General features: G+C 38.3%; 1 protein-coding gene across 9 annotated transcripts in view; it reads right to left on the bottom strand.

Annotated features, from left to right (window-relative positions):
• The window catches only part of TRAPPC8 (trafficking protein particle complex subunit 8), a 114,555-nt gene that overhangs the window by 55,701 nt on the left and 42,360 nt on the right, over positions 1-16,494 (bottom strand). For all 9 annotated transcript variants that reach the window (XM_073331307.1, XM_073331309.1, XM_073331313.1 and 6 more), the window contains 6 exons: positions 16,172-16,287; positions 13,920-14,070; positions 12,284-12,384; positions 11,513-11,618; positions 7,673-7,804; positions 1,211-1,435 (listed from right to left, as the gene is read on the bottom strand). In XM_073331307.1, the coding sequence (XP_073187408.1) occupies positions 1,211-1,435; positions 7,673-7,804; positions 11,513-11,618; positions 12,284-12,384; positions 13,920-14,070; positions 16,172-16,287 (831 nt within the window). The remainder of the gene's footprint in view (positions 1-1,210; positions 1,436-7,672; positions 7,805-11,512; positions 11,619-12,283; positions 12,385-13,919; positions 14,071-16,171; positions 16,288-16,494) is intronic.

The raw sequence follows: 16,494 nt of genomic DNA, 5'->3' as shown, positions 1-16,494 counted from the left end.
CCTGACTAGTAATTTAAATCATGATTAAACCAAATTGATTTAAATCAAATCCACCCTGGTGGTTACTGAAGATATTTTTTTAAACATCAAAATGTGACTTGTACCAGTGACAGCAAACTCAACATTGCATTCAAAAGGTATCTATGAAAGCAGAGGTGACAAAAGAAGCAGAAAAACAGTGGTTACCTGGAGTATAAAGGTAATTTGAGAGTTCCACACATATCCTTTCTTTTAGGCCTTAATGGAATGACCCGTAAAGAAAGCTAAAGAGTTTATAAATTACAAAAAAAATTCCTCAATTTCTCAACATCAACCTAGGCCACATTATAACCATGATCTATAGGTCAATGGAATAACAATTTGTCACATAGATGTCTACTACCAGGTGAACATCTAAACTAAACTGGGAGTGCAAGGAACTTCAGACACAAAAAGGGGGGGAAAGGCCTGGGATTTTGTATCTTTGTGCATCAGTTACCATAAATACAAAGCATGGTATTACTGTGGCACCCTTCAGGCAAAGAATCTCACAGTGTTTTACTAACAGTTACCCCTGTGTTATCCAGGCTCCTTTGAAGAACCTGATTACTATGGGGACTGGCACTGAAACAGAACCATCTGATTTCTGACCTTATTTAATCTTCAAATGGGTAATCTGTGGAACACACAAATAATCTGCTCTATGATACAGTGGTTCTCAACCAGGAGTCCAGTGTCCCCCAGGGGGCTGCAAGCAGGTCTCAGGGGGTCCTGCAAGCAGGGCCAGAATTAGACTCCCTGGGGCCCAGGGCAGAAAGCAGAAGCCGCGCCACTTGGGGCTGAAACCCGGGGCTGAAGCCGAAGCCTGAGCAATGTAGCTTTGTGACCCCAGGCAATTACCCTACGCCAGCCCTGGCTTTTGTATACAGAAAAGCAGTTGTTGTGGCACAGATGGCCTGTGGATTTTTTGCTGAATGTTGGGAAGACCTCAGAACAAAAAATGTTTGAGAACCCCTGCTATAATATGCATATGATCGGTGCAGTGAAAGTAAATATAGTATTTTAATTCTTCAAATACATAGTAAAATTCACCTTGGAAACTGAAGAATGACATAAGAATCAAAAAGATATTGTAAGTGCTAAAAGTCACTGAATTCTGTTTTTATGTAAGATGATTATTAGATGATAGAATTTTAAGCTAATCTTTACGAATAAAATATGTTCATCTTACCTTGTAAACATAAAGGTATTCTCTGAGGAAGGTCCCTTGTTGAGCAGCAGGTTGTTTGCTGTCATTGATCAAAATATGCCTGAAGGCAGACACAGCATTATCAAGTTGACGAAGAGTAAAAGACTGACGACCAATAGTGAAGTTAATATGATCCTCTGCAAGAGACCAACCTTTCCCTTTGTAAACTTGCATGGCTTGACAATAACAACGCAAGGCATGTTTCTTCTGCAAGAAAATGAAATTGAAACTGTTCCTCAAATATTACTGTGTTATTGAACCAATTTAATTTTAATGTTAGCAGACAGTCAAATAGAGAAATCATTTACATCAATGAAGATTTTAGTCAATTTTTTTTTAATTGTTATTGAAGGTAGGAGAGCAATGCAAGCAAGGAGGTAAAACACAATATCCAGTCAGCATTAACCCAAAGGTCAATGTAAAGACTGTTGCTATAACACAGTACTGTTGTGACAACTGGGCCTACAAATTTACCCTAGTTGTGAGTTTAACTGTAAAAAGTGAGTGTAAATTCATAACGTCACAATAATCTATAACAACAAATGTGAATGGGAAAAGATGCAAGAAAACCAGACAGAGAAATTGGATTAATCTAAACCAAAAAGGTCATGTTGATATAATCCAAGGGGGAGGCAGGCAAAGAGGAGAAGAACTCTCAAAAGACCAAAAACAGAGAACAGATGGAGGCTACTGGAGCAAACGTCACCATGATGGCTGCCATCCCCACTATTTCCTGGGACCCCAGACTTCCATCATCCTGATTCTGAGAAGTGTCCTGACTAGACCAGGCCAGAGAGAGGGAGCCAGATGACTTCACCAGCCCCAGCTGAATCCCCGACACCTCGTTAGATTAAAGGACTTCAACAGCAACTCATCTCAATTAACCTCCCCCCCACCAAAAGGACAGTTATTGCCACCCTTAGTAGCATTTAAGAGACTGTTACACAAGGGGGTGTTTTCCTTTAAAAACCCTGTCCAGCGAAAAGGAAAGAGAACAAGGGATGCTAAAATGAAAGCCTTATTTAATACTTTATATTTCAAATGCTTGAACTGATTTTCCTTCTTTACTATATCTTTAATAAAATATTTAAAAGATTTTTAATTATGTGTTTGCCATGGTACTAAGCAGACTGAGGTCTCTGTGTAACAAACCCTGGACCTCGTTTAACAACATTTAATGTTGGACAATGACTGGTTTATAGTAATGCCTCTGGCCTTTTCCATCTAAATTAGCACAGCAGTACTCACTATTAAATCTACATTCTACTGCAGTAAATTTTAAAATATTCAGTAATGGCTACTAACTTGAAGCATGCATGCACTCAAAAGTACTAAAATACTGAAACACATACTCTAGGAGTTGTACGTATGCCTAAAGGTCAAGTAAACGTCTCTCCTCTCTCATGTCCAGAAGTGCCTCACAACTAATGTATTTATCCTCTCAATATCCCTGTGATGTATTATCTCCATTTTACAGGTAGGAAATGGAGGCTCAGAGGGCATAAGGCCTTGTCTGAACTTAAAAAGGATTTGCCAGTATAGATATACACCTGGTAAAGCTATGCTGGCAAACCTCCTACTGGAGACACAGCTTATATACCAAACCAAATAAGTTAGAATGACCAAAGGACTTTTTTTTTGCTGGTATAACTGCATCTACATTACAGCTTTTGCCAGCTGTGTGGTTTTTTTCACACCACTAACAGACCTAGTTATACCAGTAATATTATTTTCTTGTGTAGACAAGTTCCCAGTAACTTGCCCACAGTCACAAAGGAAGTCTACGGCAGAGCAGGAATTCAACCCAGGTCTCCCAAGCTTTCCCACTGGAATTCCTCTCTGTATGCAAGAAAATTTTTCAAGTGTCCTAAGTTACACACCTAGATACACTGGGATGCGAAAGAAAGATTAATGAGCCTTAATGATGAACTGCAAAACTAAAACATAAACTGAGGTAAACTAAATTGTAACACCCTTAAATAACAAGGCTATTGGTGGAATTCAGCACTCCAATAAGCTAACCAACCTTTCTGAAATTCTCCCCAAAGCATAATTCTGGGATATCTTATGTTAACTAAAAAGTGACAATGATAAAACCGTGAAACATTGGTATTGTAAGCCATTAATTTCGGTCACCATACAGCAGACTTCCAGCTTCTGCATGATCCCACATCAAAGTCAGGAAATCCCACAATACTAGGGACCTATTCTTTAGGATTGATTCAACTGCCAATTAAGATTCAGAGTAGATAACAAAAAAACACAACTGATTAGTGTCTTTAATGATCTTAAAATCATGAACACATCTTTAAAGTAGTGATTTTTCCGGCCACTTCTTGGCCGTATCAACACCTTGTTACACCTAGCTTTTCACCTAATAGGCCAGTACCACAAATAGGAATTAAAAATTAAAAACTTTTTTAATGTTTTACTTTACCGACACAAAAGTTGTGATACTTCCATTAGGCTCAGAGTTTCTCAGGAGGCCACTACAAAACATGACACTACCATTAACACTAGGGGCCTGATTCTTATCCCACATTTGCTTTCAGTTCAGCAGAGTGACTTCAGATTTATGCCAGCGGGAGAGCAGAAGTAAGGCTACTGCAAAATTAAATGTGAATGTCACTGCAGCCACTACAACATTAATGAAACGGTCACTCCAAATTTAATTGGTTTAGTTGTCCTTCGCTATTTTGTATAAATTCTGATCTTAGAGAAATGACAGTTTTATTACATTTGCTAAACAGATATGGAGAGTTCTGATTAATTTGTGCTTTTATTTGCAGACCAAGTATCTGACACAGCTTCCTGTAAAGTTAATTACAATAAGTATATTTTGCTGGCAATTGTAAATGACATGGAAGTCCAAATGATGCAGTTTCCTTAGCTCTGATAGCACATACAGCCATCAGCCAAAAATAAAGCATACATACTTGAATATATAAAAATGTAAAAAAAACTTGAAATACCAATACATGTCAAAGCACAAATTTAGACCTGCAGCTCCATCTAGAGACCAACAGAAAAATACAGCCACTACACACCCTTTGAAAAAAGCTAAACAACTATGTGCTGAGCTAGATTGACTCCCAAATTTTACCACCTTCTTCCAGTGGAACTGTGGGAACTGATCCCTAGCAATAAAAAGGTGAACACAATCCCCAAAGCAAGAAGCCCAATGGCCTTCCAGCAGCTCTACCAATTTAGAAAATTGGCAGCTCTTTAGATAACAACCACTGCTGGAGGGGCTCCTATGAAGACCCAGTCACAAATTTAATCCTAGCTTTCCATAACCGAAGTCCCAAAAGAGGGTGATGCTATTGTACAGAGAACAAACTGGGCGCGAATCAACCAATATATTAAGCTTATTCCAAAATCTGTTCAAGAGACAAGGTCAATTTAACTTTGTAATACTAATCAGTTTAAAATAAATCAAGTTTGATAGCACATCTTTAAATAGTTTTCCCAGGAACTGATTATTTTTAAGGGGTTTTTCTACTCCCCTATTGAAGTTTACAAAGGTTTTTCCCCTGCCAGAGAGAGTATGAGACAAGGTCAAAGAGCACCCCCTACCCAAATTGCTAGTACATGACACCGAAAGAGCAACTGAACAGCAACCAAAATGCTGCACTGGTTATACACAGTGTTAAGTATGTAAAGTGAATAAAGTGAGGGGGGAGGGCGGTGGGAAGTACTTTTCCATTAGCTTTCAGCTATAGCTATCCTCAAACAAAATGTGATTTTTCAAGTTGGCATCTTTAAAATGTTGATTTAATTAAAGTAAACTTAGAGCTGGTGCACTAAAAACTAAGAACTATAGATAATATTAACAAAACAAACAAGTATGATTGCATAAAGTCATGAAAAATGACAGCAATAACCCCATTTACCTGACATTTTAACTATGATAGTTCAGACTGAAATAACAAGGCTGATTTTTTAAGATATTTAGGGAGGGAAAATTGTACTGGTATATGGAGCAATCCTAACAAAACGGACAACAGGATGCTAGTACTGTAGTGGTTGGTATACTGTGCAGCTGGAGGGCCTATCTGTTCTCTCTGCAGAAGCTTATGTATCAATCTGCCATTAGGTGTGGAGCAGCAAACCTCTATTGGAGAGAGTCAGATCCTTGAAACTATAAAGTCCAAGCAAGCTGGAGTCACAATGATTAGAGAAATAGAAAAGCTGTGGGTTTCATTAAGCTCAGAAAAAAAAAAAGGGGGGGGGTCATACAGGAGGTCACATAAAGAGCATTCCAAGTGGTAGAACTACTGAGATTTTTAAAAGAAAAAAAACAAAAAAAACACTATTGTGGGAAAAGTCTGATCCTATCTCTAATCAACACAAGAGAGGGGAAAACCTACAATAGGAAGAGAACTCGGCTATGAGAGAAAGATTCTGAGAGTCGCTCAAACCCACAATGAAAGATATTTCAAACATATAGTTTTATATTACAAAGGTGGACGGTAGTCAAGACTGCTTTCCTTCATATCTTTAACTTGTTTTTGGTCCTGCTTCAGCTGAAGATATGCAAAGAGGGAAAACAGCTACATGTTGTAACTAGAAAAGGAGTACTTGTGGCACCTTAGAGACTAACCAATTTATTTGAGCATGAGCTTTCGTGAGCTACAGCTCACTTCATCGGATGCATGCCGTGGAAACTGCAGCAGACTTTATTTATACACAGAGAATATGAAAAAATACCTCCTCCCACCCCACTGTCCTGCTGGTAATAGCTTATCTAAAGTGATCATCAGGTGGGCCATTTCCAGCACAAATCCAGGTTTTCTCACCCTCCACCCCCCCACACAAATTCACTCTCCTGCTGGTGATAGCCCATCCAAAGTGACAACTCTTTACACAATGTGCATGATAATAAAGTTGGGCCATTTCCTGCACAAATCCAGGTTCTCTCACCCCCTTACCCCCCTCCGGATTTGTGCAGGAAATGGCCCAACTTTATTATCATGCACATTGTGTAAAGAGTTGTCACTTTGGATGGGCTATCACCAGCAGGAGAGTGAATTTGTGTGGGGGGGTGGAGGGTGAGAAAACCTGGATTTGTGCTGGAAATGGCCCACCTGATGATCACTTTAGATAAGCTATTACCAGCAGGACAGTGGGGTGGGAGGAGGTATTTTTTCATATTCTCTGTGTATAAATAAAGTCTGCTGCAGTTTCCACGGCATGCATCCGATGAAGTGAGCTGTAGCTCACGAAAGCTCATGCTCAAATAAATTGGTTAGTCTCTAAGGTGCCACAAGTACTCCTTTTCTTTTTGCGAATACAGACTAACACGGCTGTTACTCTGAAACCTGTCATTTTGTAACTATTTATACATACATATACCAAGTGCAGAAACAGCTGCTGCTCTTAACATTGTATTGAGACAAACTTTTCCTTCCCCATTTAAGATGGCCCTACCACTATCAAGCCCCGTTGGACTTCAATGAGGCTCCACATGTATCCATCTGTACAGAGCCAGTTGCAGAATTGGGCTTTCCACAATAATGTTTCAACTTTAAGAAGTCAAATTTATTATATTAACCTAAGCTTAAGGTAAATACAATCACAATATAAATTAACACAAGAAGCTGGAATTGAAAAAATGCATGTTAAAGTGCAAATGGTATAAAATTGCATTTGTGAATTTAACTAATTGCCAATTAGTTCAACAGATTTAAAAGAGGAAGTATTATCTAGTGCAGGGATTGACAAACTTTGGCACGCATCCCTTGGCCCGCAGCGAACCGCGGCCAGAGGGAGCTGCGATCAGCCGAACCCGCGGACCCTGCAGGTAAAGAAACCATCCCGGCCTGTCAGCGGATTTCCCTGACGAGCTGCATGCCAAAGGTTGCTGATCCCTGATCTAGTGGTTAAAACACAGGCCATAGTCAGGGTAACTGGATTCCATTCCTAGCTCTTTTATTAACTGCTATGATGTAGTAAATCACTTTAACCTCTGGTTTCAGAGTAACAGCCGTGTTAGTCTGTATTCGCAAAAAGAAAAGGAGTACTTGTGGTTAGTCTCTAGGGTGCCACAAGTACTCCTTTACTTTAACCTCTGTGATTCAGTTTCTCCATCTGTGAAATAGGAAGAGTCTAATTCATTGTTTAAGAAGCATTTGAAGGTCAGATGGAAAGCACTACAGAAATGAGGATTACTATTTAAATTTCATTCAGGGTAATGAGCAACATCATTTTAGACACGGATGTAAGAGACCACTCTGTTCAAGGCAGGATGAATTAATCTGGCAGTCAAGAAGGGCAATGAGATAAATATATCATTTTTCTGATAGAGAATAATACCCACAGTGGACTACAAAGTCACAGGTTATTTTTACGCAGAAGCATGACATGGAACTTGCTGCTTTTAACACAGTTCAAATCAACTACAACCTACAGTCCGTATTTTTTCAGAATATGAAATATACTTACCTGTCCTGCTTTGCTGTACCTATGGCCAGCCAATATCATATGAAAGGCAAACTTTCTAACCATAGGACTTTTCATGTTTATAAAGCAATGTGCAGCCTGCTCCAACAGAAGGGCACTGCGAAGGTCAGAATCCTATTTAAGGGGAAAAAATCATTAATCTCAAATTTGAAATAGACCAATGAAACTTCAGTAGTAACAAAGCGTAGTTATACTCACGAATACAAACTCTTATAAGAGATAAGACTCAGCTGAAGAAGACTTTTAAACAGTAAAAAAATAAAAATCACATTACTGCTCAGTGGAAGACTTATCATAGGCAACATGTTCCAGCCTGTTGATCCATCCACACTTTGATCCCTCCTGAAAGCATTTACAATGTGATCAGGTTCCCTGTCCTACACACAGTTTTGAAGACAGGCTATTATGAAAAAATGATATACCTGATAATTGTTTTCTGTATTTTACTTGCAGAACGAGAGCGTACAAGATGGAGCCATGCATACTTCAACCTATTGGTTTTCTGATTCTTATGACACAATCAAAAACAGGGAGTCCTCAGACTTGCATCGGATGCCACTTACATCTGACGCCAGTTACGGCACTTCCCAATTGACCGCCCTTTTCACCCCTACGATGCTTGATTTGCATGAAGCTCACCTGCAATCAACTTCCTGGTTGCATTATACTGGTATGGATCTGGAAGGGGTTGCTTCTGATTGGCTTTGAGGCAGCAAGGTAGCTTGTTGCCGCTTGTTTTTGACTGGCTCCGAGCCCGGGCCTGGGAGCCAATCAGAAAGCTTGAACAGTGATTGGCTGAGACTCGGCATGTGTCCCCTTCTCCCTGGCTTTCTGAGCCTGTGTTGCTGGCATTCTGAGCAGCATATGAGAGTTTACATGTTTATTTGAATGCTGTTTACAAAATACAGTGTACAGTAAATACATTCATGTTACAACATTAGTCATCTAGAATTCATTTAGATGAATTACAGATGACTGGGTTATTGTGGTGAAAAATCTGGGTTATTGTGGTGAAAACAGTGTATCAAGCCTTGGTTCAGGAACCAATCCCCCCTTCATACCATTGATTCCTATGGGAAAAGCGGTTTTGACTTACAACATTTCAACTTATGACACAATTTGTTCCTCAGAATTGAGCTGCAAGTCCGAGGACTCCCTGTATTCTTAAGAGAATCACTGGCAGACCCAATTCCTGAATTCCATTCTGGAAGTAAAATAAAAAATTTATGTAATCCAAAACAGCAAGCATCTCTCTTTATTAGTACTGTCCTTGCTTCCAGAGCCAAGGAATAACTCTATACAACAGGGGATGTGGCCCCATCACAAATGCTTATAGAAGGAATCAAAATGGACTAGAGCAACAGCCAAAGAATGCTACCTATAATAAATAAGGAAGTTGAGAAGCCCTCCTTATACAGATATAACAGTGTTATTTTCATTCCTATATTTGTTATAGATGTTACACCTGTTAAATAGATGTAAATTATATACATGAAAAACTGTTATTAAGAAATACTAAAATTGTTCTCTTCATCTGAGCCTTATGTTTACAAAGTTATTTCAGTGTGAGTACAGCTATGCTTTAGAGTCCCTCTTCAAAACTACACAAATCCACTAGCATGGGTAAATTCTATCTTATATACAGCCTGTTACTTTATCAGTGACCTGGAAAATACTGAAACAGATTGATATACAAAGGATTGACAGAACATGTTTATTTCAACACTCCCAAAGCCTTCAGCTACTCAGGCAGAAATTTCTAACACTTACCATTCCCATCCAAGTGAGCTGCTGCCATTTTTTCCCCCAGAAAAATTAAAAACAAGAATGTCAGCTTTAATACATTTTATTTTAACATAAGAACAAGTACAGAAATATAAGAAGGTGCAATTGTGGCACTAAATTTATCTGAAAAAGTTGGCAGTAAGTTTCCCAACCCATTTGTTTTAAGGTCATTAGTTCCACTTCATTTTGACACCTGAGTTGTCATTGTTTTTAAAGCTAGCAAGAAAATCAGATATCTGATAAACAGCACCCATTGCATATTTTGGGTACAGTCATAAATCATATACCCAAGAGCACACAATTACATTAACTGAATTTCACCTAACTAGATGCATGAAATGGAGTCAAACAGATAATCTGTGTGGCAAAACCAACCAATCCCAGAAAGATTAGTGATTTTGGAATTATAAAATGATTCTGACCACCAGATATATTACAGTCAATTAGGCTACTACTAAATGGAGTAGTTCTCTACCTTGTTATTTTAAAATACACATGGACATTTTTCCTTATTACATTAGATACAGAAGTCTACCTTTTAAAAATATTTTTCTGGGCTGTAACTAGGCTTGGTCACAACTAGAGTACTACATGCATCGCAGAGATCTTGTGCACTGAAAACATCCAAGCCTATCATTCAGGATATGAAAGAAAGACAATAAACCTTCAGCATAGTCAGCAGCACTCAATTTCCTTATGCAAATTTCAATGTCTATTTGTTATTACATCTTCCAACTATTTAAGTTAGGATAGTAAAAAAATCAAAAGGTATGAATGAACAGATGTTCTATTAGCTATTAAGGAAATACAGAATTACCAACACAATTTGTTGTTAAATAAGCACCGAGGACAAATTTAGAGAAACTTGGCCAGAGTCTGAACTGAAAAGTATGTACAATCAAAATACTAGTGTGGTATGACCATTTCATGCCACACTGCCAGTGCAACCTGGCCATGAAGACAGAATAGTCAGCAACAGGTAAATCAACCCAGTGTTCAGGTTAGGGTGACCAGATAGCAAGTATGAAAAAATCAGGACACCTTTTTCCGGGGAGGGGAGATATTTGCCTATATAAACACAAAGCACCTAATATCAGGACAGTCCCAATAATACCGGGACATCTAGTCACCCTAGTTCAGGGGTTAGGGGAAGAGAGAATATCCTCCAGCAGCACAGAAGACACTATGACTATGCCAAACCTCCACCCTGCTGTCAAAGCTAAGTTAGTGAGATTAGCAAGGATGCCACAACAATACTTCTAGGGTCATTGGCAGCCAACAAGTTTCTCTAACTTACAACCAAGAATCAGAGCAGGCAAGCACAATGGTGAACTGTACACCACCTTTGTACTTCTTTATCTTGAGCTGTGCCACGTGCACACAGTAAGGTAGACTACATCCCATCCTACAGTTTATCAAGCTTTCACAGCTAAGAGAAAGACTTATCAGAACTGAAAGTGACACGGAATACTTAGCTAAAATGACCCTAACCAGTAATTACTGAAGATACCCCAACTGACACAGAACCTTATTTCTTTAGTTTTACAGCCTTTACTGACACCATTTCACCCACTTAGAACATGAAGACAGATGGCTTGTGAATAACATGCTAACTTTTTACTGTGCTGCTTTTTAAAGTCTAATCTCTCTCAAGTACTAACAGAGATGTCAAGCATAAAGAATAGATTATGAAGATAGGGACTAACAAATGTATGATTCAGGCAGGGTTGTTTTTTTTTTCAAATAAAAAATAATGTACATCACTTCAAGTGAAAGAAGAAGATTGAACACAGGGTAAACTAGGTACATTTATGTAACAAGTTGCACAAAAGCATATAAAAATGACTTTTCTTGGTTTACAGGGGCAAATTGAGCTATACCCCAACACTCAAACTTTATTCCAGCTAGCTTCTGCCCCTGAACATCTCCACCTTCAGAAGGAACCCATGTACAAGAAGTCTATTTGGTTTAAAAATTTAGCACTATTATTTAAAGCCATTTGCTGTGGGGAAAACAGAAAGATTAAGTTTTCTCTACCTCACTGGTTAAACGTATCAGAAGAGCAGCAGCGTCTGAATATTTGCTCTGGCTTTTTAAAATTTCAGCACTAAGCAGCACACATCTCTCAGCCAGCATCATGTTCCTAAAACAACAAGAAATTAATTATGTGCATTATAACAAAATTTTTGGAGTAAATTGTAGAAAGCCTTTAAATCTGCCTGACAAGAGCTAGCAAATTCTAGCTGTGTAGTACCTGACTATCCATATTATTTTGCTCTATGTAGGAATGCATGTATCTGTTTCTTATACTATTTTAATCTGATAAGATAATTCCGTGACCAAAAAAATGTTTTAATCTAGATAATATTGATAAAAATATATATTCCTGGTTGAGAACTTCATATGCTTTTAAATCAAAGCTGTTACAATACTTTTTCCTTAGGAACACATCCCTGTAAAGTTCTTAAAATAAACTTTTGCAAAGCAACAAAGTGGTCTAATGGACTGAATACAAGCCTGAGAACCAGAGGCACAAGTTTTAATTGCGTCTCCGCCAATAACTTGTACTCTGCCAAGAACAAAGTGTTCCTCCACCCCACAACCATACTGGTAAATAGGTTAACTAAAGTCTGAATAAATTCTAACTATCACAGTTTTACTTCCTTGGTGTACCAGTTATATACCTACTAGAACACAGGGTAGGCAAGTGATGTTAAATCTGCACTACTGTGTAGTGAAAGCAAACTTAGGCCATAGTACTGATCATCATCATTCACTGGATAGAACGGAAGGTAAACCACCACCTACTTGCAGATATCCCTATACGTTTGAATTGCTGTATCCATATAATGAGCAGGATACGGTCTAGGCGCCCCAGGCTGAAGAAAAGCAGATACTGCTGCCATTTCCTGCAGGATAAAACAAAAATGTAATTTAATGTTCCAAAATATCATCATGGCAGCATCAGCCATAAAGACTCTTTACCTGAACTGACACGCAGGTTTTGGGAGACTGGATGTTTAAACAATAACACCCGAATTTGCAGTAAGGTGACAGTGAACTTCATTTGCTGGTTTATTTACCACCTGCCATTCCACATAGGGCTGTGATCTCTAAAGAGTTATAAATTGAACAGGCACAATCCTTCTTACAACTCTGGAAAACCTCCAAGGAAGATTTAAATGCTGCAGGAAATGGGGCTGATGATTCAGCAGGCAGTATAGTTCCCTCCAAGTCAGCATTGAGTCACTACTGTAGCACAGGTCCAAGTGTCACTATCCTACTGGAGATGCAGTCTTTCCCACATTACAGTGGTTCTCTCCATTTGTGATACTTAAGTCTTTGGTTTTTTGTAAGCACAAAATTGGAGGTTAATGAAAGCATCTTGGGAAATTCCAGTTATGTTCTTCCTACACAACCTCCTCCTCTAAAATTCCAGTTGTTTAACTCCCACCTTGCAACCCTCCCAAAACATGTTCATTTCCATGGCAGCTGAACAGACTCCTATGTATAGTTTATAAATATATGCTTCGGAACCCTTGCAGATGAAAGAAAGGTGCCATGTAAATTTAAGCTACTTTATATTACTGAAACGTTTGAGGGTATCTAAATGAACTTTTCAAGTACAACTTCCTAGATCTCTCTCTCTCTCTGTATATATGTATATGTATCCATGCTACAAGTAAACCCATTAACAAATACTCATGCTTGCTGGAAATTAGTGACTCAAATTCGGCAACAGCCCTTAAAAAAAAAAAAAAAAAACAAGTGTGAGCACAAAAAAACAAAATGTTTTTTTTAGTAACCCCATTAGTTACTAAATATTTAGGTCTGTATTCTCTGATTGTAGGAGCATGAATTCTACACATGAAGCTAAAAGGCAACAACAGAAATTGCCTGAGGGATTTATATAGGCATTAACAGAGTAAAGCCCTCAGGAGTCTTAATAGGAAATGCCAGTATATTTGCTATACTAGTACATGGATAGTAATATAATTACTAAAAGCTCCAGATCACTAAGTATTTTATCAATTTGAAATCTTACAATCAAAGTAAAAAATACTACAATCTTTTTTATCTGTTTCAAAATAATTAAAAGAACTACTCTGCACATTACCATAAGAGAACTATTTAAATTTAACCTATACCAAAAGGAGGTTCTCCCTCAAAAGTGTGTTAAGCTTTTTCCTACACAGTTAAGTAGCGACAGTAACTATCCTCTACACAGAGCTACGGAAAATATTAAGGAGCGTGATGCGATTTTGTTAGATATTGGCATCCACAAAAAACTTGGCTATGTTTTCATATTTGGAGCTAATAAGATTTTTTTTTTTTTAAATTGCAGTTTCTTTTTGCTGTATATTGTTATCTAGAAGAATTGTTAATATTCAACAGATTACTATAAGCAATGCACAGAATGCTTATATTATTGTAATGTACCAACCAGTGCTCCAGCTGCATAAAGCATTGCTTGATCATTCAAAAAGTCTTTCTTTGCTGTATGATAGCAACTATACGCCAGTTCGTAGTGTTGGACCAAGAAACACAAGTCTGCCATTTTCCTGATTTGCAGCTCTGGTGCTTCTGGGGGATACCTATAAATACACAAAAACAAACATTTTGCAACAAAAATATCATTTACATTTTAAGTGCCAATTTTCAAGACAAACAAGATAGATGCCAGCATAAAAAGAAAAAACAAACATTAAAAGGAAGAGTCATTCCCTGCCACGTAACCCCAGCCTAGGAGGAACGAGTTGGATGGATGTTTATATTACTTCCATGTTTGCTCATTTTAGTACAGCTACTCAAACACAGTGAAGCCACCATCCTTCTGGCTGTGGACTGTATGAGACTTCCTTCAAATCTATCATTCACCAGCTGAAAGAGCCTGGTCTAAACCTGAAACTTGGGCTGAGCTAGCTATACCACTCTGGGCTGCGAAAAATGTTGCACTCTGTTCAAAAGAATTCTGTTAGACTAACGACCACCTCTCAAGGGGACAGATTTACTAAAGCAATGGAAAAATCCTGTCTGTTGCTGTAGCAAGTGTATATGCTGCAGATGGGCTGCTGTAGCACCTGTAGAGCAGACACAGCTTAGGTCAACAGCCAGGCCAAGGAAGTTTCTTTTATACTATGAAGTTGGCTGAAACAATGCAAAATGTTAAGTAGCTGCAACTGCAATTAATCACCGAGATGCATCATCACTGTAACACAAAATGGCTTTATTCTGGCCCAGGAACAGAGACAGTAAAGGGAATGGCAGCTCCCTTCAATTCCCCACTGTCCAGCTAAAGTAGTAATGCTGCACACCAATGACTCCATAGCCTTTCACCCCTACACATGTCCTAACTATGGGGGTGCCATGAAAACCAAATAAGTCTACCTCTCCAGCTGTTGACCAAAGCTCAAAGAGAGGACATCATCATGGAGTCTAGTCTCTTTTCTGTGCTGTGCCTAACGCCATTCTCACTCTTATCAGTTTAAACCCTGGCTTATACTAGTTTAGCTTGCATAAGTAAATTTATAGGCCCAAGCTAAACCAATAGTCAGTTAGAAAAAATGTGTTTTGCCATGTCAGTTTTTAAACCAGTGCAATTCTACTATGGATAGAGGCATATGAAAGAGCAGCCCTGAGCAGCATCCCCATGCAGCATGGTGGTAAGAATCCCAGTATACTCACAGCTCCTTCCCCAGTTTCAGGTCACGGATATTACTGAACAGCAAGGCTTTACACCTCTCATAACTGTCTGTGGCTAATATGTTTGGTCCTCTGATAAAACTTCCAAGCTCCAATGTGAGTGTGCTAGAGAGACCAATATATTTCAGGGAGGGAGAATTAAGAGGAGAAAAACTGGGAGAAGGTAGAGAACCCAACCTGGCACTGGGTTCTCTCTTTTTATTCCTTGGCTAGTTGGCATCCAGCAACAACTTCAAGCTCTGTGCCTAAGGACAGGTGTTTACCAGGCAATGCTTGTGCCTAAATTTCCATTTCCGAGGATTACCTGTCCTCATGCATTAGTTTCATGTTATACTCAAAAAAGTTGCTCTGGTTTACCTTATATAAATTTTAAGTCCAAAAACAGGCTGTGTGGACATTCATTTCAGTTCAATTCAGGTTTATTTTGGTTTAGCTTCCATGTTGATTAGGAACAGGTTTAAGATAAAATGGAATAAGACACATACACTAAAATGACTATGTCCAAAAATGGGTTTGCACCATTTTAACTAAAACAATTTAAAACCTGATTCAAGTTCAACCAGTGCAAATTTTTGACAAGGCCATGGCTAATCTAATTTCTCTTAATACGTGTTCCTCCATCCTTGTCCATGGAAATTTTTTTGTAAAAACGTTTGAAATAAGGAAAGTGTAAAGACTGTATTAGTACAGCTGATTTGTTCAAAAACAAAACTTCTCTCACCCTCTATTTTAATTCAGGTTAGGAAAAAAGTTTAAGACCAAATAAAATTCTGCTATGCTTTGTTTTGCCCAAGTTCATACATTTTTAGTAAATATATCAGCAATTTTGCCAAATTTTGCTGATGAAAGCTACAGTACATTCATGTTTGCTCAAGTCAGCTTTAAACTAAGACCATTCTGAAGACATAACTTACACTTAGGGAGCTTCTCCCAACCAAAATGTTTAGTATTTTCACTGACACTTACAAATGGAAGATGAATAGATTTACTTACAACAACCCAGATGTATTTTTTAGCTCATTTATGCTTTTCTCTGGAACTTTACTGCCACTAAACCATTTTTTTGTTGCAGAAAATAGTGATCGACTCAAACCTTTCCTGGATATTAACTGGAAGAGAAAACAACAACAAAACAATGATGTTACTGAATTAACTGCAACATAAAGTATGAATTCCTTTTTTAATAGAAACAGTAAAAGTTCTCAGTATGACCCAGAAACATCCAAATTCCGAAGCTCTGTCAAGACTTGTGTACATAGTTTAAACGTGCAAGATGGTACAAAAACTGATATAGTTAAAGCAGTACACCCCTTGCA

The sequence above is a fragment of the Lepidochelys kempii genome, chromosome 2, assembly GCF_965140265.1.
Source record: "Lepidochelys kempii isolate rLepKem1 chromosome 2, rLepKem1.hap2, whole genome shotgun sequence".
Classification (NCBI taxonomy): domain Eukaryota; kingdom Metazoa; phylum Chordata; order Testudines; family Cheloniidae; genus Lepidochelys; species Lepidochelys kempii.
The sequence above is the reverse complement of the archived record's forward strand: the minus strand, read 5'-3'. Positions and strand labels throughout refer to the sequence as shown.